This window comes from Protopterus annectens, chromosome 11.part0, assembly GCF_019279795.1.
Source record: "Protopterus annectens isolate FY-2018-M chromosome 11.part0, PAN1.0, whole genome shotgun sequence".
Taxonomy (NCBI): Eukaryota; Metazoa; Chordata; order Ceratodontiformes; family Protopteridae; genus Protopterus; species Protopterus annectens.
In genome coordinates this window covers 629,527,235-629,550,133 of record NC_056745.1, presented here as the reverse complement: position 1 = coordinate 629,550,133, position 22,899 = coordinate 629,527,235, and the positions used below count along the sequence as shown (strand labels likewise).

The 22,899-nt window shown below is 40.2% G+C and overlaps 1 protein-coding gene across 5 annotated transcripts in view; it reads right to left on the bottom strand.

Moving 5' to 3' along the window:
* Positions 1-22,899, bottom strand: part of SHISAL1 (shisa like 1) — a 2,302,250-nt gene that overhangs the window by 1,665,545 nt on the left and 613,806 nt on the right. For all 5 annotated transcript variants that reach the window (XM_044088089.1, XM_044088088.1, XM_044088092.1 and 2 more), the window contains exon 2: positions 22,208-22,374. In XM_044088089.1, coding sequence (XP_043944024.1) covers positions 22,208-22,277 — 70 coding nt within the window. In that variant the 5' untranslated portion in view covers positions 22,278-22,374. The remainder of the gene's footprint in view (positions 1-22,207; positions 22,375-22,899) is intronic.

The following is a 22,899-nucleotide window of genomic DNA, read 5'->3' as shown; positions in this document are numbered from 1 at the left end:
AATACACCGTCAATGTGCAAAAAGCAGAACAATAAGTAACGACACCATCCTCCACTCTGGAATTATAGACAAACTCACTAAACTAGGTATAAATCCCTATGTCACAAGATGGGTTGCCAACTGTCTCACTGACCAAACCCACACTTTGAAAGTAGCAGACTCTAAATCCAACTTCAGACCAGTGACTAGTGGAGTACCACACGGTTCAGTCCTAGGTCCTCTCCTGTTTGGTATCTACTTCTCTGAAGTACAGGCCAACACAGAAGGTCTTTGGCTAACAAAGTTCGCAGATGACTGCAAACTAGGAGCCATAATCAAATCTCCTAATGATGTGGACATCCTACAAAAGGGCCTCACTGAGACAGATGCCTGGTGTCAAAGCCATGGCCTCAAGCTCAATGCCAAAAAGTGCACGGTCATCCCTTTTGGTAAAAACTCTGTACCCATGAACTACCACATAGGCGGTAGTCTACTTAACACCGAAAGTGTGATAAGAGACCTTGGGACACAGGTGGACAGTAGCCTCTCCTTTGATAATCACATCGCCACAGTAGTCAGGAAATCCTTCTACGTGGCACACCTCATCACAAAAGGTTTCTCATCCAGGAAAAAAGAGGTCATTGTTCCCCTCTGCTCATCACTCATTAGATCCATTATAGAGTACAACGCCCCTTTTGGTATGTACCTCACAAGATATTTACAACAACTGGAAAGGCCGCAGAAATACCTCACAAAGAGGATTACTGGCCTCAAACAGATGCCCTATGCAGACTGTCTCAAAAAACTTCAGCTTTACTCTGTCGCATATCGCCTCCTCAGAGGCAATCTCTGCCTAACATACAAAGCTATGTCAGACCCAGAGCTGTTGGACATGCTCCACGTAAAGAAATCCCAATCCCTCTGAGCTACACGCTCTAGGGACCTAAACCTTGTCACCACAATAAACAGAACATGCTGGAGGGATAGATTCCTACCTCAGAGACTTCCCATACTCTGGAGAAAACTACCTATCTATATCAAACAAAGCTCCTCATTAGCACTCTTCAAGAAAAATCTTGATGATTGGATGGGAGATAAGAAATTCACCCTGGGGATCACTTCTGTGGCTCTGCTTGACAGGGGCACAGGAGAATAATCTTCCTGGGTGGCAAAAGCCATGGTACTGTTTGGCTAGGCTTATATAGGCCCTAGGGCCAATAGCTTAGTACCTACCTATGAGCAAACTCTCAACATTCAGCCTGTGCTCATTTTCTCTGTCCTGGTTCCTCAGCTATCTTACCAATCAGCAGCAAGCCACTAAATGGGAAAACACTCTTTCCCCCCTAAACACTCTTTCCCCCCTACTCACCATCTCTGTTGGTGTGCCCCAAGGTTCTATTTTTGGTACTCCCCTCTTCATTTTATTCACAAACGACCTCAGCTCTGATACCCATCTAGCTACCATTTCCCAATACACTGATGATGCAACCCTTATATGCTCCACCCCCTCGTTCCTAGAACTTCAATTAAAAATGCAATCATCTTTCCAAAACACAGAAGAATACCTCTCCAAACATCAACTTATCCTAAACCATAATAAAACTAAATTAATAATCTTCAAACACAAAAAATCCAAACCATGTCAAACCTCTCTGTCAATCCTCTCTTCAAACAAAACCAAAATTGAACCCGCAACTCATACTAAACTCCTAGGGGTCGCTATTGATGAGAATCTAACTTTTGAAAAACATGTCTCTGACAATCAAAAAAGTGCACATCAAGCTTGGCACCTTATACAGGGCCAGCCCATATTTTACCCACAATACCAGGCTTGCCACTGCCTGATCTTACCTGCTTTCTTCCTTCCTGTATGGATCTCATATTCTTACTAAGCTTTGCAAGACTGACCTAAATCATCTAGAATCCTGTTCTAACAAAATTGCCAAGTTTGCCACAAATGCCTCACACAGGACTCACCGCTGTACTGTACTGTATTCTCTCAGCTAAACTGACTAGAGCTCCCAAACCTTTTAGCTGACAACCAACTTACTATGGCCCACAAGTTAATCCACCAGCCCACAAACTATCCTGCTCTCTCCAATCTTGTCCAGCCTAGTCACAATCCCTGGCCCCTCAGATCCTCCAATAAACTTATGCTGAAGGTCACCCACTCTCACAACTATCATGGTGACTGTCTCTACTCCAACAAAATTACTAAACTCTGGAATACTCTTCCTCAAACCGTCACTAAAAACCCAGACCCTCATGAGTTCAAACAGCTACTACATAACTACCTAGCTACTCATTGGCTCTGCTCCTGTCAAACTCCATGCAAACTACTCTTATCCTATCCCTTCCATTTCCACTCTACAATAGTCTACATCCTCTTACTATAATTTCTCTTCCTTGATCCACCTCTCAAAAAGGTGTTGGCACCCCTGAGAATACACTGTATCTAAAGTTGTATTCTGTTTGACACTGCAATATTCAAGACTGTTTCAACCCACTATTTTCATGTGTAACATTCCATGTGAGTAATATGTTATTTGTACTGTACCATCATTTTTGTGATCTGTACTTAAGCTTGTAACAGAATTGTGTTTTAATATTCAAATATAAATAGTCATATGTAAATTTGTACTGTTTTTGGTATTTATTGTACTGTTTTTCTGGAGCTTTTCTCCCCAGGCCTCCACTGAAAACAGGCCCCTGACCCAGTCAGACTTTTTCCCAGTTAACAAATGGAATAAATAAATAAATAAATAAATGTGGTTACTATGGACATACAATCACTTTATACAGTGATAACTAATGACATTGGACTGGATTATGTAAGAATGGAAATGCTGGACTCTGGGCTCTTTTGCAATGATTTAGTGATGTTGATAATTGAAATGCTTGATATTTTGTCTTATAATTTTTTGAGTTCAATGGCTCCATCTTCATACAAGTAAATGATGTGGCTACGAGACAGCTATGGCCCCCAGTTATGCCAATGTTTTTATGACAGTGTGGGAGAAAGAGTTTATTAAGAAATGTGTTTTTTATTCTAATATTGCTTATTTTGGGTGTTTTATTGATGACCTCTTTATGATTTGGAGGGGTGACATGAAGAATTTATTGAATATGTTAATTCTGCCTGTGATTTTTTTAAGGTTCACATTCAGTTATGATCTTAAGAGTGTGCATTTTTTAGATTTGGAAGTTTTTAAGGATGGGAATAAGTTAAAGATGAAAATGTATAAAAAGGAAGTACAAAATAATACTTATTTGATATATAGCAGTATGCACCATACAGGCAGTGTTGTTGTATAAGTTACTATTACTAGTCACTTTTAAGTGAAAGTAATATGTTACTATTACTTACTACTTTTCTAGAAAAGTAATATATTACTATTACTAGTTACTAACTAAAGTAACTAGTTACTGTTGAGTTACTTTTACATAAGTATAGTTTACAAATTCTCATATTCAGATTTACTCATATAGTACTTGTGTGTGAGGAATACATGCTTAGTGCACATAAATATGAGAGTATTAAAGTTGTATACACAGTGTTACAATAATGATGAATAGCATTTTACAGTTTACAAAGTCCCACAGGCTAGACTTTATAGTTAGAGAGTCACAATTTAATACTTAAACCAAAGTACGCATGGCCAGCAACACGAGACTCATAACAAGTTGCAACCTTTCAAAATTTCAACGATGTACATTAGGCTAATCTGCTAAAACTAATGCTGAGGGCTCAAAAATGAAAATGTCATATAGGTCTAACAAGACTGTTAACACAACGTCAACCAAAATATCACTTTATATAACCATACACAATGACTACACATTTCTGTTGGCTCGAAAAGGAGTAACTTTTCAAAGTGTTCATCAGTGAGTCTATTTCTTCTTGCAGTCAACATTTGCCCACCAAGACTGAACAGGCATTCAACAGGTGCACTAGCTGGCAGAGCTGCATTACTGTTCAGAAATATCTTCTTGACTATAGGGTAATTGTTGAGAGAAGATGTTTCTCTGGAAGGTCAGTAAGATACATGTCCATCTAAGAAGATATGCTGACATTGGCTGGCATTGACTCTTTGAAGCTGAAGAAGCTGTCTTCTGCATTTAATACAGAAGCTTCAGATGACCCATGTGCAGGTTCATCCAGTTTCTGCATGGCATCAAGGAGTAGAGCCTTGCCTCTGAGTTTCTGCTCTTCACTGTCCATCCATCGCAAATGGAACTTTGGATGCACTATGCTAGCCAGAATGAGCTCTTCATGCTCCAGAAGGTGACTGAACCGAGCCTCAATGCTTTTAAGAAGAGCATCAACTAGTGGCACAACAAGCTTCACAGACTGCCTGACTTTGAACAACTTGTTTTTCAGGCACGTAATGATGGGAATCAAGATTCCCACAAAGTTTTTCAGCTCTGACTGCAGGATGTTCCGAGCCATTGCCATGGGATGTATTGCTTGCACAAATTCAGCAACAAAGGTAATTTCTGCAGACCTGAAGATGGCAATTCCAATCTGTTCACATATCTCATTCAGCAGGCAATGAGGTGAATTCTCTCCATCACATAGAAAGAGGGATTCCATCGTTTCACATTGGGAATAATCAATGCCAGATCACACTTATTTCGAGCCACCTCAGCAGCTTGAGTGCTGTGACTATCCTTGTTCCAAGCAGCATAGCATTTGGCCATGGTGCTTCGCATGATCTTTTTATAATGTGCATCATTACAGGCAGATTCATCATCTTGCACGGCAACTACAGTCAATGTGTGTGCTGCACATCTCAGGTGGGGAGGCAATGAATAGGTGTTCTCGCTTTGCCCTGACTGACTCAGCACAGCTGTCACGCTGTTGTAAATCACTTCACCATTATCATCCTCATCTTGGGACAGAATGCTTGTAGTCTCAAATCTCTCACATTCCGAGAAGACAGTGAAAGCCTTTACAAAACTTCTGCCATTGTCAGTAATTGTTGCACACACCTTTTGATCTATCTTGTACTTGATGGGAATACTCTCAAGAGTTGATGCTATGAGATCATATGTATGCCTCCCCTGTAATCTACAGCATGACAAAGCAGCTGACTTTCTTTGAAGTATGTCACAGTCGATGCAGTGGGCAATGACACTAAAGAAACTATGATTCTGATGGATCCAAATGCCAGCCATAGTGTGCTGCATACTATCAACATTCATGCCGGAAAAAGCTCCAAGCATGTTCTTATCATTCATAAGCATATTAGTTTACTTTTCTATAAGATCATATATCTGCCAAATCTCTGTGGTTTTGCTTAAAGTTAAATCACTGTCTCAAAGCAAAATCTTTCTCACTGCATCATTAACACCACACACAAGCTTGTCTTTTATCAACTCATCTCTCAGATCACCAAATCTGCACATTTTTGACTTGTTTCTCAAGTCAGTTATATATGCTGCAAACGTTTCACCAGGCTTTTGATCTCTTGTGTAAAATAGTGCCTTTCCTCTGTAATATTCATTTGAGGGTTGCACATTTCTCTAAATTTACATTTTAAGCACTGAGTCTTCCCACATTTCAGCCTGTACCACAATATGGCAGTCTTCCCCCTTCTCTGCATAAACAGCAGGTGCACACATAAATGAATGCTCTCTCTCAATGGCTTCTAAACCAGCTAAATTGAGCAGAATAAATGCTTTTGTATGTGCATCTTTATCAGAAAAAGCAGCCTGTATGAAAATATATTCTTGCTCTCCAGTTTTCAGCAATATTATTATCAAACACTGCAGGTTTGTGAAATCCCTCTGCCTTACCAAATAAGTGTCAAACACATGCCGGGTACTTGTAACTATATTCAGCTGTACAACAGACACTTTGAAATAACTGTACTCTTTGAAAAGACTGTACTGTAATACTGCACAAACTGCCAAGACTTTGCACACTTTAGATACTTTGAATAGCTTTAGTTAATGTAAAAAAGTAGTACATTGTGAAAAAATACAGTTGCTTTCTCTTTTTTGTACATTTTATATGATTTGGATATTGTTTCAAATGTTTTCGTAATTATTTCAAGTACTTGTTCAATATGTCGCAATTTCGGACATTTTGTTTATTCAGTAATTGGTTTGGAATGCTCATTTAAATGAGTTTAAGAACCTGAAAATATTTTCTGACCGGTTTACGAGTCATTTGTGCCACTCTTGTATATTCCTTCATTTCTGACTGTGTGCCTCATGGTTTTAAGAAGTTTTGGCTTCAGATCCCATTTTGACAACATGTCACTCATCTTGCATATTCAAATAAGATGACGAGGCTTGGGTGTTCATTTAAGATATTTATTACACACAAACACATCAGGATGGATGACTGGAACAGAAAACTTAAACAGACTAGCACACTGACTGACTGCTACACACATCTTTCACTCCAGCTGCTTACACAAAAATGGCACTCTGCTTCCACGTGCTAAGCACTTTTTATGCATGTGGCCATGAACTACAGTGACTTTAAAAGTGCAACACACACACTATGATCTAAACCCCTGTGTTTGAGTGGGTGCCCTCAGGATATTCCGGTTTCCTCCCACATTCCCAAGACATGCTACAGGTGGATTAGACATTCTAAATTGGATTTAGGTGTGAGTGTGCTGGGCTGGCAACTCAACAATGTAAAACTCCACTGCCACTTGTTCTGTGGACTGATGATCCACCGTGGTATAATGGGCACAGCTGAAAGGAGAAGAAGGAAGACTAGTCTTTATAGCTAGAGAGTCACAGATAATAATTAAACCAAACCAGCCAGCAGCACAAGACCTATAAAAACCTTCACATTTTGTCTATTTTCAGCAAATAAAAATCAAAACCTGAAAAGAATTTTAAATAGAACATAAAATATTATCAAGACAAAAGTTGGTTGATCACAGATCCACTTGAAGAGTCCTGCTTGGTACAGTGGGTTGGGGCATCGGGTGCTCAACTGATGAGTGATAAGTTTGAATCCGACTGATGGTGTTATGAAGAACAAATGCCATTTATTATATTGCAAGGTAAGGAAATGATCTCTAGCAAGTGAGAATTGTCCTACTGTTAGGGGATGGTTTAGTGGGTGAGAGTCCCACAGTATGAGAGCAGAGCCGGAGTCTGGTCATCATTAGCTTTCACCTCCTTGACGTGCTAAAAAAAATGAAGTAAATTTTGATCTAGACTAATTCTAATGATCTATTATGAATGCTACATGCTATGAGTTGTGCCATAAAATGGCACAAGTGGGTCAGTAATTAATAATTTAAAGATTTTTGTTAATGATTTTTATACCTGCAAATCCAAATATGTAGTTTATTTGTCTATCTGTACATTATTGTCCTGCCTATTATGTAAGCAGAACAAGAGAAATGAATTGCAGGATTTATGAACATTTGTATGCCATACAAGGAGCAGATTTGAACAATGCATGGGGCAAATATTATTGTTCTACTGATTGTAAAGGCTCACCTAAGTTTTTAGATATAGATCTAGTACCCGATTTTGATAATAGATTAGTTGCGGAGGATGATTTAGACTGGAGAGAATATTGCTGGCAGCTAAGATTGGATGCCAGCAATCCTCCAGGATGTAATAATATGGAGATCTTCAAAATTTATTTAAAGAGAAGGAAACTTAAACATTAGGCAGTTTTCTAATTGTTTTTAAATTATTTAATCAATGTGATTATTCAGTTAGTATGAGTATAAAATGTGGTGCTGTGTTTATTTAATTCAGCCCTAAGAAATCTTACTAGGACGAAAGCGTTTACTGGATGATATGTTTTACTGAATAAATTGTTATGAAAGGTTTTATTCTTGGTTGTTTATTTATATATAATTATATTTTTTACAAACTGTATTATCTGTTTTTTGTTTTAAGTTTTATAATGTTTCCAACATTGAGTTTCAGTATGTTTTACCACCAAGTTTTCGATATATGACCTTTTGATTTTGGTTTTTCAGCAATCGGTCTTTCAGCATTAGTGATTTAGTTGTGCCCTGTCTGAACTATTAACATTAACATCTTATGTGATGGTAGGCTAGAAACAAATCCAGAATTAATGACAGAAAAGTTTGCCTAGAATTTTGGTGAAGCTGTTGGTCATAGTACGGTGGATATTTTCAGTCTGGAAACTTAATTTGATGCTTATGATTGTCCTTTAATTATAGTGGATATGGCTAATAAAACATTAAGCAAAATCAAAGCAAACATTGCCTTGGACCTGAAGGGCTAAATTGTTTTTTTTTTATCATTGTTAAAGGACAGTATAGAAGGGATATAAGTTGGGTATTGAGATTTACAGATGGAAGATTAAATTCACTAGTAGATATTTTGAGAAGGTTTTATTAGCAATTATGCATAGCATGTCTGACCATACATATACTGGTGTTTATCAACATGCCTTTACAACAGGAACATCTACTGCAATTAATTTAGTAAGTTTTTGTATGGGGTTGGAAGATGCTTTGGATTTGTACTTAGCAGCTGATGTGATCTTTTACAATCCAATGCTTTGGATTTAGTACCCCATCATCATATTATAAAGCTCTTAGAAGACTGGAGATTTAGCCCTTTTGTCATTAGGTTGGTTATGAACTGGCTGCATAAAAGACTGGCCAATGTGACAATTCAGGGGATTAGATCAAGTGATCTATCAATATCTATGAAAGTCCTTCAGGACTCAGTGTCGCGTCCTTTCCTCTGCCATATTTTTATGACTGATATCCCAAAAGTTGTTACATGTTGTGTTGGAAAGTTTGACAATGATCTAAAAGTGGCATGGTAATCACTTCTGTGAACAACCAACTTATACTCCAACACTGCTTTGATTCTCTTTTTGAATGGGCCCAGCTTAATGACATGAGGGTTAAGGAGAAGAAATGTAATGTGATTCATATGGGAAACAATAATCATATGTTTCTACATAGTTTAGATTGTTCTGTCTTGAAAGATATTTCTCTTATAATGACACAGGAATCATACTTGATAATAAATATTTAAAAAATACATATTCACTTATTAGGATCTATTAAGACATGTCTGTTCTAGAGATGAGGCTATGGTGATTCCAATTTACAAAATGGTTATTAGACTAATTATGGAATATGGATCAGTGTATATGTTTACAGTACAACAGATGTTTCTAGATTTGACAGGGTCCAGAGGTTCTTTGCTAAAAAGATAAGAAGATTATCAGTTATCCATTATGAGGCTAGACTGAGGAGGATAAAGCTGTTTTCCATCTTTATAACAGTTTAAGTGTGGCCTTCTTTGGATATTTAAATGTTCTAGCAACAGAGAATTATGTAGCCTTTGGAGATCAATGTTATACATCATAAGATGAGGTTGAGACATAATCAATCAATGGCTGGTGAATAACACGACTATGCAATCAGCTTTGGTTATAATTATTTCCAACTCAGAGAAAGACAAAAATGGAAGCTTACTTCCTTTAGAAATCACACTGACAGTTTATAATTGATTAATGGTACAGTGATAAATAAAGAAGTTATGTTTTACCATAACGTTCCATCTGTATTGTTGATCCTCGTTCATTCCATACGCATGGGATATCAATTCCGACCTCGGAACCGAGCCGGCCATTTTCCAAGCTCGCGTCAGCTTCAAACTCTCGAGCTAAACTCTTACCCACAATCCTCCTCTCCCTGTTACTTCAGATTGAGTTTGCAAGTCAAAGAAGGTAGAGGCTACGTCTGGTCAAATAACCTAAGAGAACCGGATGGTGAGATCCACTAGAAACCACAGGAGGGGGAAAGGAGGGAGGGTCATAATGACTGAACAAGGATCAACAATACAGATGGAATGTTATGGTAAGACATAACTTCTTTATCTGATATTGTTAATCCTCGTTCATTCCTTACACATGGGACAGAGTCCCCAGCTACCTCTATTCCTGGGAGGATCTCATGGAAGGACATTCCTGAGCACCACAGAACCGAAAGATGCTCTTCCCCTGGAGGCCAAATCCAATTTGTAATGATTGATGAAGGTATGAGGCGTAGTCCAAGTTGCAGCTGCACAGAAGTCATGTAAGGAAGCTCTGGCATGGAAGGCAGCAGAAGTTACCACAGACCTTGTTGAATGAGCTTTCATGGTAGTAGGCAACGAGATATTAGGTTGTGTATAAATAAAGGTCACACAGTCCTTCAACCATCTAGCTAATGTGACCTTAGCAACAGGAGATCCTAATCAAGGTCCAGAAAAGGCCAAAAATAACTGGTCAGATTTACGAAAGGGTTTAGTCCTGTTTAAGTAAAAATGGATTTGCCTTAGTATATCTAGGGTATGTAGGCAATACTCACCTCAAATGAATGATTGGGAAAGAAAACTGGCAATTCAATGGCTTGATTAATGGACATTTCAGAGATCACTTTGGGCAGAAATGACAGATTAGTTCTCAGAGACACTCTATCTCTATGAAAAATCAAGTATGGACTCTTGATACATAAAGCTTGAAGTTCAGAAATACGTCTGGCAGAAGTAATAGTGGCCAAAAACAGGGGTTTCCATGACAAATACTTGAGGTCGCAAGAAGAGGCTGGTTCAAAAGGTGACATTGTCAGAGCTTGTAGAACTAATGATAAATCCCATGGTTGAACAGGTTCTCTAAAAGATGGCTTCAGATGATTCACACCTTTTATGAAGGTTTTGCACAATTTATGGGACATAAGAGAGGAATCTTGGACACCCTCATGAAAATTAGAAACTGCAGCCAAATGAACTCTAATGGTAGAGGCCGATAGACCCGATTGAAACAGGTCAGCCAGATAGTCTAGTATTATTGACACTGGTGCTAAAAAGGGGTCTACTTGTTTATCTTTCAGCCAACAGGTAAATCTTTTCCACTTGCTCAGATAAGTAATTCTAGTGGAAGATTTATAAGAAGCAATGAGAATATTACGTACTGGTAAAGAAAGATCATTCTGCCTGGCAATCAAGGGAATTGGAGTAGCCAAGCCGTGAGCTTCAGGCTGTTCAAGTTGGGATGACTCAGGTTCTGTGGGTGTGAGATCAACTCCGGGGTTAAATGGAGAATCAATGGTCGATCTAGTAGGTGAGGCCAAAGGAAGGGAAACCAAATCTGTCGAGGCCATTATGGTGTTATGAGGATCAATTTGCTCTTCAACCGACGGGCTTTCTTCAGAAACTGGGGAATGAGGGGAAGGGTGGAAATGCGTAAAGAAGACCCGAGGGCTAATCGTGGACTAGAGTATCCCTGGGTGACTGTCCCGGAGGGAAGTAGTTGCTGCATTTGTAGTTGGTTGGGGATGCAATGAGGTCGCAGCAAGGACAGCCCCAATGGTGGAAGATCTCCGCCGCTATCAAGGGATTCAGGGACCACTCGTGAGGTTGAAGAATGCGCCAGCTGAGTCTGTCTGCTTTCATGTTAGAACTCCCGGGAATGTGCATTGCTAGAAGAAAACAGTTAGTAGCCATCGCCCATTGCCATATCCTCAAGGCCTCTCAACAAAGGGGGTAAGATTTGGTACCACCTTGCTTGTTGATGTACCAGACCACCGCCATGCTGTCTGATTGAATCCAAATTGTCCTAGACGGCAGCAGGGGATGGAATGCTTGCAATGCCAGAAGCACTGCCCTCAGCTCTAGAACATTTATATACTGATGGGCCTCCAGTTCGGACCAACTGCCTTGGACAGTCTGTTCCTGACATAGCCCCCCCCCCACCCCATCAAGGAGGTGTCCGTGGTCACAGTGGCCTCAGGTTGCTGGGGGGAGAAGGGGCGAGACCATTGTGAGAGATTGTATGTCATCCACCGATTTAAATCCTGTTTGCACCTGTGGGTTACTCGAATCATGGCTGAAAGAGGATGCTGAAAAGGATACCATTGGGTGAGCAGTAGCCATTGTAGAAGCCTCATGTGAAACCTGGCCAGGGGAACAATGGTTATGGAGGCTGCCATGGAACCCAACAAATGTAGAGCCAAGTGAGCCGTGGAGTTTTCCCTTGAAAGGATTGGAATTAGTTGTTGCTTTATCCTTAGAATTCTGTGCTCTGGAATAGCAGCTCTGCAGTACTTTGTGTCCAAGATAACCCCTGCACTTTGTGAACACTCTGGGGGCTGTAGAGAGTCCGAAGGGCAGTACTCTGAACTGGTAGTGACTGGCTCCCACACAGAAGTGCAGAAATCGTCTTGATGGCCTGTCCACCTTTATGTGGTAGTACGCATCTTGAAGATCTAGAGAGCACATCCAATCATCTTTTTCCAAAAGCGGGAGGATAGACTGTATTGTGACCATCCGGAATTTTTGTACTCTCACAAACTTGTTCAATACACTGAGATCCAAAATTGGTCTCCAGTCCCTGGTTTTCTTTGGTACCAAAAATAGTCTTGAGTAGAATCCAGATCCTATCTGGTCTGGAGGGACTATTTGGATGACTCTCTTTCTTAGCAGCTTTTCTATCTCCAATGCTGTTTCTTCCCTTTGACTGGGTGGAACATTGGGAAGATTTTTTGAAGGAACAGGACAAAGATCAAAGGGGATATGATAACCTCTGGTTATAATCCTTTGTACCCAAGACACGGTGGTGATGGTTAGCCAGGCAGAAGGGTACAAGGAGAAACATCCACCAACCACCTCCAGAGGAAAGTAGTTGGGCCGCTTTTCAGGAGCGCTGGTAGGATTGACCAGGGAAAGAATCCCTGGAACCCTGGTTATGTGGACCCCCTCTGCCTTGAAAAGAGCATCTTCCCTGTGAGTTTCCCCCTCTGCCTCTGGGGGAGAACTCGGCCTGTGTGTCACAGAAAGGACCCTGAGATTTCTTGAACCATATCGTTCCACTCTTTTGGTTTCAGGAGAAAGCATGTTGAGGGGAAGAATAATGGACACCTATGGCAGAAAGGGTCTTACTGTCCTGTTCACATCTGGCCAGTGTGCTTTTAACTTTGGGCCCAAACAATGAGGAGGCCTCAATGGGGGCATTAAGAAAAGAAGACAAAGGGTTCCACGAAGTTGCAGGCGTGTCGTCTCAAGACCGCAGCTGAACCTGCTGCTCCTTCTGATGTGTGAGATATCAGTCGCATAGAGGAGTTAGATATAGATTCAATAGTGGCCAGCTAAGAGGCCATTTTGTCACGGACTTCATCAGACACAGCACCAGCCAAGGTTTCAGACAGCTCTGAAACCAGATCCTTTTGAAGCCTGGTAAAATGTGCCATATAATTCAGGGACCCGATAGCAAAGGTCACTGAAGCAAAGGTGCGCTTCCCTATCCTGTCCAGGGCCCGGGACTCTTTGTTAGGCGGATGGACAGTCTGGCTTTCTTCTGCTGCCAGATCCTTTTTTGTTGCAGCCGCCACCACCAAAGCATCCACAGGAAGACCTTTGGACCAATGGGGATCCGCGGCAGGAGGGGACAAGATCCTATCTGGCCTCCGGGGAATAGCTTTGACCAATGGATGGTTAATGGTTATGCCCATGTCCCTCATGGATAGAGGCAGCTGGTTTTAGATAACATAGCATAGGCTTATAAAGTACAGTTTTGTACCTACCATAAATGTAGATGTTCGAGTGCTAATACAGCTGCAGTCATAACAGATGGGTTTTCCTGCCATCAGGCGGGTCCTCGGTCAGCCGAATTCCAAAGTCTAGGTCCGGCGTCGGATGTCGTCACTTCTTCCCTGACATCAGTGCGACAGGGGTATAAAAGAACCAGCCGACACCATTTTCTTCAGTTTTTCTTGCCCCAGATGTCAGGTGCCCACAGAAGGAAGGCAAAACATAAATTTATGTAATAATGCAATGCAATATAATCAAAAAACAGTAGTTGCAAGCAAATACACCATAAAAGAATACCCCAATCAGGTTGTATGAGGAGGTGTTAGCCATTAGGCCTGTCCCAAGAGGGGAAGGAGGGAGGGAAACCTGGACTATAGCTGTATTAGCACTCGAACATCTACATTTATGGTAGGTACAAAACTGTACTATGTTCATCGTGCATACAGCTGCAGTCATAACAGATGGGTAGAATCCCAAAGCTAAAAAAGGGGTGGTAGGCACTAAGTGGAACTAGGAGGAGCCAGGATGCCCTGCAAGACTGCAGTGGCAAAGCCCGCTCTAGGTTTAGAGTATAATGGTAGGTGATAGTGCTTGGAGAAAGTATGTACAGAACTCCAAGTGGCTGCTTCCAAAATATATTTGGTAGGAACCCCCCTGAGGAAAGCTGCAGAGGTAGCTGTGGCCCTTGTGGAGTGAGATCTGATGCCTGTAGGTACAGTTTTACCATGAAAAGAGTAACAAAAGCGTGTGCAGTGGGCTATCCATTTTGAGATTGTCTGTTTGGAAATAGGCTTCCCTTGAGCACCTGTAGCATAGGACACAAAGAGTTGCTCTGATTTTCTGAAAGGCTTTGTTCTGTCCAAATAATAACAGAGCTGTCTGTGAATGTCCAAGGAATGTAGTAGTCTCTCCCCTTTGTTTTGTGGATTAGGGTAAAAGGTAGGTAAGTGGATAGCCTGATTCAAGGCTACCCTGGATACTACCTTTGGCATAAAGGAAGGGTTGGTTCGTAAGGAAACTCTGTCCTGTTGGAAAATGATGAAAGGCTGCACAGCCATGAGGGCTTGTAGTTCCAAAACCCTGCGTGCTGAGGTGATAGCCAAAAGGAAGGCTGTTTTCCATGACAAATATTGCAGTTCTGTTGAAGCAGCTGGCTCAAAAGGAGGCAGGGTCAGTTTTTCTAGAATGAAATTGAGGTCCCAAGCAGGTACTGGTTGCTTCCTTGGGGGTTTTATATTCTTTGCCCCTCTGAGGAACTGTCTTAAGAGAGGGTGAGAGAATAAAGGAGGTTCAGTGTTGTATTCTGCAGAAATGGCTGAGGCATGGATTTTGATGGAGGAGAATGAAAGTCCACTGCTTAGCATCTCAGCTAGGTACTGTAATATTTGAGGTAAATTCAGTATTCCAGGATTCTGACCCTTTTTCTGATTCCAGGCACAAAACCATTTCCATTTTGCGGAGTAGGCTTTTCTAGTAGAAGGCCTTCTGGCCTCCAAAATGACTTCCTGCACCTCATTGGAGAGTAGGGTCTGTTGTGAATTTAAGGAATCCTCCATGCGGCTAGACTGAGTGTTTTCAGCTGACTGTGAAGAGTTTTGAAGTTGTGCTGAATCAGTAGAAGAGGCATTAGAGGCAGGATCCATGGTGGGGAATGCATCAGGCTCCTCAGGAGTGGGTACCAGTGTTGTATTGGCCAGTCTGGAGCAATGAGAATCATCTTTGGTCTGTCTGCTCTGACTTTTAATAGAACTTTGGGCAGCAGAGGAAGAGGTGGAAAGGCATAAACTGTCATTGTTGACCAACTGAAAGAGAGTGCATCCACTTCCCAGGCCTGTGGATGAAAGGTCCTTGAGCAGAATTTTGTCAATTGGTAATTTCTGTGGGTGGCAAAGAGCTCTATGTCTGGCCTTCCCCATGCTTGAATTATCTTTGTAAAAACTTGAGGATGCAACTTCCATTCGTGTGAATCTGTCATATTTCTGCTTAGGTTGTCTGCCAGCGTGTTTTCCTTGCCTGGCAGGAACTGTGCTTGAAGTTGGATTTGTAATTCCAGAGCCATGTTCCAAAGAGACATGGCTAGCCTGCATAGGGGATATGAATGGGTTCCTCCCTGTTTGTTTATGTACCACATCACTGTGCTGTTGTCTGTCCTTATCAATAGCTGGCCTGGATGCAGTAGGTCTTTGAAAGCCATAACAGCATTTATTACTGCTAGCATTTCCTTTTGATTGATGTGTAGGTGCTTTTCTTTTTGGACCATTTGCCCTGAATGCACCGATCTGTCATGTGCGCCCCCCAGGCGTAGTCCAAGGCATCTGTTGTGATGACTTGATTTACTTGAGGCTTGCAGAATGGGAGACCTATGTTTCTTTGGCATGCTTGAGCCCACCACAGAAATTCCTTTTGAAGGCATGGAATCAGTGGTATAATTGTTTCCAAACTGTGGCTGTGTTGAGACCATAATTTTTTTAGGTACCATTGAAGTTTCCTCATATGCAGCTTTGCACATGGGATTAGCAGGATGCAAGATGCCATGAATCCCAGAGCCTACAGGATTTTCCTTGCAGTCAGCCTGGTGAAGGTTGCCAGTTTTCTGAAGTATTGAGTTAGTTGCCCTTGTTTATGTGGCGTGAGGTAGGCCATCTGGGTGTTTGTATTCAAGCTGGCACCCAGGAAAATTATTGTTTGAGAGGGTATTAGCCTTGATTTCTTTTTGTTGACTGTGTATCCCAGAGAATTCAACAACATTATTACAAACGCTAGGTGTTTCAGAAGTATGTGTTTGCTGTCCGCTTGGATCAGGCAGTCATCCAAATATGGATATATTTGTATCCCTTGAAGTCTGCAGAAGGCAATTACTGATGCCAGGCATTTCGTGAACACTCTGGGTGCAGTAGATAAGCCAAAGGGCAATGCAGAGAATTGATAATGGGTTGAACCTGCAAGAAATCTGAGGTATCTTCTGCAATCTTGTCTGATTGGGACATTCAGGTATGCCTCCTTGAGGTCCAATGTTACCAGCCAAGACTCCTTGCCCAGCATGGGAAGAAGCTGCTGTAATGTGAGCATCTTGAATTTTGGTACGAGTAAATATGTGTTTAGGATGGATAGGTCCAAAATAGGACGCCAGTCTTTGCCCTTCCATGGTACCAGGAATAGTCTGGAATAGAAACCTTGACCCTGTTCTTGTGCAGGTACCTCTTGAATAGCTTTCATGTCCATGAGAACTGAAATTTGTTTTTGTGCCTCTGCCCTTTGATTGTGTGGCAGGTTTGGCATGCCTCTCATTTTTGGAAGGGTGTGAAAGTGGAATCTGTAGCCTCTGTCTATAATGTCCAGGATCCATTTGTCTTTTGTGACAATATGCCAATTTTTCGAAAATAATGCCAGTTTTCCGCCTAAAGGTGCTGCCATTTGAGCCTTGCTTGGCATGCAAAGGGGAAAGTCATTGGTTCTGCTTTCTGAATGGCTGTGAACTATCCTCACCACTTCTTGTTGTAGGTGCTTGCCATTGTCTGCCTCTAAATGATCCTTGAGATTGCCCTCTACCCCTCGGGCGCCTGTATCTACCTCTTTGAGGTCTGTCCGTGGCTGAAAAGGACCAATTTTTTGAAGGCCAATTTCTACTGAAACGTGGAGGTTGTACCTGTAGGAAATCTTTCACTGTTTGCATTGATTTTGCCTTTTCCTCCATTTTCTTTAATACCTCCTCAGCTTTAACACCAAACAATACATCTTTTTGAAGAGGTGCATCTAGTAATTTAGCTTTGACATGATCTGGCAAGTTTTGCTCTTTGAGCCAAGCATGTCTACGTATGACTGATCCTGTAACAGCAGCTCTACATGAGGCCTCTAAAGCATCAAAACCACATTGCAAGGTATGTTTACCCACTTGCTCTGCACTATGCAACAAATCCTGCAACTCCTTCAAGTCTGGTTGTTCAGGTTATGACATTTTGCTTTTCAACTGAGATAACAAAAACTGTTGATACTTTAACATATGGAACTGACAGTTTAATGCCCTCATGGTTAAAGTGGCCGAGGTGTATACCTTTTTCCCCCACCTGTCTACTCAAAACTGGAGTCGGAGTATCCGACGACATAATGTAATTAAACTTTTTGCCAAAATAGTGTTGGGCGAACTCCGCCAGACGCTTAATAGTGCGTCTGTTGAATGTAGCACAAAAATGACAGGCCGAGACGTTGTGGTATGGGCCTAAGCAAGGAATGCAGAGGGAATGGAAATCCTTATGCGGTATTTGCTTCCCACATGAAATGCAATTATTAACTTTGTCTGACATCGGTCTGAGGCAAGAAAAGTTTCAACGGGTACTTAGCTTTCAAGAAGACTTCGGTTGAAAAATATTCGTAATCTCAGGAGCTGGCCGACTGGCACTTGCGAACTGCTTCTGCTTCGGGCACCGCGCGGCAAGAAAGACTGAAGAAAATGGCGTTGGCTGGTTCTTTTATAACCCTGTCACACTGACGTCAGGGAAGAAGCGACGACATCCGACGCCGGACCTAGAATTTGGAATTCAGCCGACCGAGAACCCGCCTGACAGCAGGAAAACCCATCTGTTATGACTGCAGCTGTATGCACGATGAATATCTGTGTGAACTTTGTTCACACAGCTATTTAAACTTGTGAAACTCATATTAAATATGGCTAGGATTGTATGTATTCTTGGAACATTAGCCTAGTACCCCCCCATAAAACTATCAACCTATGAAGTTCAATTGTATCCTAGATACAGCTATAGTATGACTGTACAGCGTCACATAACTAACAGTAGATCACATCAGTATTACCACTTGATAGTTTCCATGAACATACATGCATGCATGTCAGGATTTCATGCCAATATAACATTCTCACTGGCACTGTCAGAGGAAAAGTGATTGTGTGGCACGTCTTAAGGTTTGACATGTGCTTATACAGTGTGATCCATGCATTATGTGAACAATAGCACAGTGACAGTTTCCTCGCTCACTGATGCTAGACTTTGCATCGCTGTAGTTTCTGTACAATAGTTGATGCATTGCCATCAGTCTCACATTATTATAACACACCACATCTTAATTCACTCATCAATTACAGATGCTTCAGACAATTTCCATTGTTATTACATGTGGCACCTGCATGCAATAACCCGCTGTGTGTAGGGAATCCACTCATAATAGTATGTTGTTTGCAAGTGTTGTTATCCTTATGGCCAATACTTATGTCAACCAGGGCTGCTTTAGTCTAGCGTATTACATTTGTCACAGTAAGCTTGCACACATCTTGCTGACTATACAGAATTATTCTTTTGTATGCGTACCTATTAGGAATTGACAGTGCAGACTTCTCTTCAAGGTGTTGTATAAGATGCATGTGTGGTATGTATTTCTGTGTTGCAACTAGTAAATACAGAGATCACTGACAACATTGCTGGCATGGGTTAGATTCTTACACGTGTGGCTTGTGGCATATGTGTCATGCAAACCTTTCAAATGGCCAGAATCATCCCTAAATTCAACACCAGATGTAACACTGTCCCACTTAACACCTCCAAAGATAGTTTATTGTTGGAAACGAGGTGGTGACTTCCTCTTATAGAATACTGGCAATCATAATAGTTGTACACACCTTTTCCTGTAGAATATGTATAAGAACAAAGTCATATTGTCTAGCAATATTACAGACTGTTTTAAATATTTTAAAATTGTTTTTGATGGTGCCTGCTTCTGTCAGCAGTTGTCCATGAGTCTGTTGCTTACTTCTCCAAAATTGCTTGTCAGGTATGCTGACATTTCAGTCATATTCAAGTAAGTCATTTTGTAGATCGTCACAACGTGCATACATCCCCTGTTGTCAGTGAAGTAAAGTGTATTCAGCAGCCCACAGCAGAGGTAAAAAAACACTTTTAATCAAAAAACACATAACAATGATAAGCGTTTTTGCAAATTGCTTCTTCAGATCACAATAATGGTAGTAAAAGCCTCAGTTTAAAAGGCACGACCAATAAAGTGTATGACCAATCAAAAACAAGTGCATTCATGGTTACTAAGCAGCCCACATAGAGGATATTTACACTGATTAAAAACAAAATTAGAATATAAAAATCACTATACATCACACTTAATACATACTTTTACAGAATATATCACACCTCTACATTAAAAATATATATACTAGCTACGGATATAGAAATGAGAAGTCCCTAGGCCATAAATTATGTTACCCCAAAAATATGAATGAATTGGACAATAGAGTGATGGGGAGAGGGACAAGAAAATGTAATGCATGTTCCTTTTGTATATACATAGATGAATCTCCCACGTTTACACATCCACAAGGTCAGAGGGAATTCAAGAATTTACCACTGGACAATTGCAATACTAAGAATTTAATCTACCTAGCGCGATGTACCAACTGTCTTTCATTTTACTTAGGCAAGACAAAGAGGCACCTACGCGACAGGATACGTGACCATCTGTATTGTGCACGCAGGGGGGTGAATTATAGTGCAGTATCTAAACATATTAATACTTATGGAGAAAGACACACATTCAAGTTTTTAGTCTTAGAATTCATACAGGAAAATGTCAGGAGGGGTGATATAGTAAATGCCACCTATCAAGCAGAACTTAGGTGGATTTTTATGCTAAGAGCACATCATGGTTTAGGTTTAAATGACCACATCTCTATACAGCCTAGTTTGAAAGCTAGACCATTAAAGAAATAGTATATATTTTTTAATGTAGAGGTCTGTTATATCCTGTTAAAGTATGTTTTAAGTATGATATATGGTGGATTTACATGCTAATTTTGTTTTCAATCAGTGTAAATATCCTATATGTGGGCTGCTTAGTAACCATGAATGCACTTGTTTTTGATTGGTCATACATTTTATTGGTTGTGTGATTTAAACTGAGGCTTTTGCTACCATTATTGTGATCTGAAGAAGCCATTTGCGAAAGCACTTATTATTGTTCTGTGTTTTTTGATTAAAAGTGTTTTTACCTCTGCTGTGGGATGCTGAATTGCATTTTTTGTACTTCAGTGGTTTGCCTTCCTGAATATCCCAAATTGTGTAAAATATCCTTTCTAAATATCTTCTCCAGTGAGCATGTCAGTGATGTTTATATTACAACCACTCATCTACATTGACATGTACCCTTTTGTGACAGTCACATATATACTATCATGTGTGATGATATGAATATACTCTAACAGAAGATGTAAACAGCAGCACATACTGTGCTATGTACATATGTGCTTAATGCCATACTACTGACTTTTCTTGGAAGTGTACATACATTGACATATTCTATCTTGTGTACACTGCCATATTTTTACATGCCCTCTTCCTCTTTCTTCATTCCTATCATTTGTATGTGTCTATTTTAATCAGGGTAATAACCAAACACTCTTCACAACACAAAGCAATTTTATTCAACAACAAAGCTTTCAGACAAGCAGTCCTTCTTCAGTATTTCTGAAGAAGGACTACTTGTCTGAAAGCTTTGTTGTTGAATAAAATTGTTTTACGTTGTGAAGAGTGCTTGGTTATTACCTTGGACTTTTGGTGTTACTCTTCACTTCATCCATCTGCTCATCTTTGATTTTTTTGATTTTCTACTTTAATCAGCAAACACTGCCTGCCTAGTGTATTTATGTAGCATTGTATTTCCCCTTGCTGATCACCCCAACTTCCAATATTTCATTATGCAAAAATCTGTTGTAGTGTACATTGCACTTAATACACTTTTTTGTAATGTGTTCTTACTGCAGTCATTGCAGTAATTCCACCCCTGGTAGTCATTGCGGCTACCAGTGCAATCTCGCACAACAAGACTGCCCGTAGGCAAACTTGTATGCATATTTCCTCTGTGTTCATGCTGTTCTGCATGGTTCACTGGTCAGCAACATTGTTGCCAGCTGTGAAACCTTGCTTGTATTCATATAAGTGTGATGTGTGGCATGAATATGCAATTAGTGCTGCTGCTCATTGTACAAACATGTAACCTCCATGTAGGCTTCGTGCAAAGCCAACACAGATTTTAATGAATCCCCAAGATTGTCAATTGAAGTTAGAATTAAAGTGAGGAGAGAGTGGCCTTATGAAACTACTAAACTGCAACACCTACAAAAAAGCCATTTGGGCAGTTCTCATTACAGTAATAAATATAAAACATGCATATGTATTGCTGCTGTAACTTTTCAGGCCTAAAAATAATGTGTATTTCTGTATAAATATTATATTTGTATTATTTCCATATGATAATGGGATAAAGATGACATATAACTATATTTTTTCATTAATATTCTGGTAATTATGCCAGCAACATTCCCTGAAAATGTCATGAAAATTATCAAATTGTTTTGGAAATGAGGGTATTTATATACACAGATCATAGAAACAAACAAAAAAAAATAGTTGTTTAGAGGCAGTCCTGCACAGCATGACCAGTAGTAAAAGGGTCAAGCATGCATATAAGTTAATTGAAAGTAAACAAATTATTTTACTAAAGGGTAATGCCAGCTTTTGCAACTGAAAAGAAGGATGAACAGCTAGAGTCTTGAGGATGAGGTATGGAAGCTTCACTGTTGGCAGGATTTTGATAAGTAATCATACTACAGGCATATAATCTTTGCATGTATTTTCTGTTACAGTGAAAAAAAAATAAACAGTACCTGTGCTTGAAATTAACATAAAAACAACAGCCAATGTGCCAGATGATTGTGAAGTCAAATTAGCCATCATTTTGCATTTCTTTCCCACTAAACCTGCAGATTATGACATTGTCATGTGGTCCTTGTGTTTCATTAATGAGAGCTTCATGTGTTTAGCTGAATATTGTCTGAAAAACAAACAAAAAATCCCATTAAACTGACTACCATACACACCTGCATGTGCATATACAGACACACATATCTTGACAGAACCCTCCATAGGTTTTGCAATCACTATATTAAAGTTATATTTCATAGCAATAAGCTTACTCAGTTCATGTTCTCATCTGTAATCCTGAATATGATACATTATGTTCTTATGCATTATGTTAGCTTGTTCAGTGGTTTTATCCCATTTGCACTACATAATCAGAAAAATGTGTTAGCAGTATACTACTTATATCATCTATAAATTTTTTTAGTCGAGCTGCTTTTTCTTATTTTTTTGTCATTTTTCATTACACTAGAATATGCAAGTTTAAATGAACTGATTTTGATTTCTGAAGAAAAAGTGTGACTTATCTTCTGAATTACACACCCGCCTTTATAATGGAAAATAATGGACCAGCATATCTTTAATACCACAAACATGCAAACTGTAGTTTTAAGCTCTATCATTATTATCTGGAAGTTCTTTCTGCAGAAACGTCATC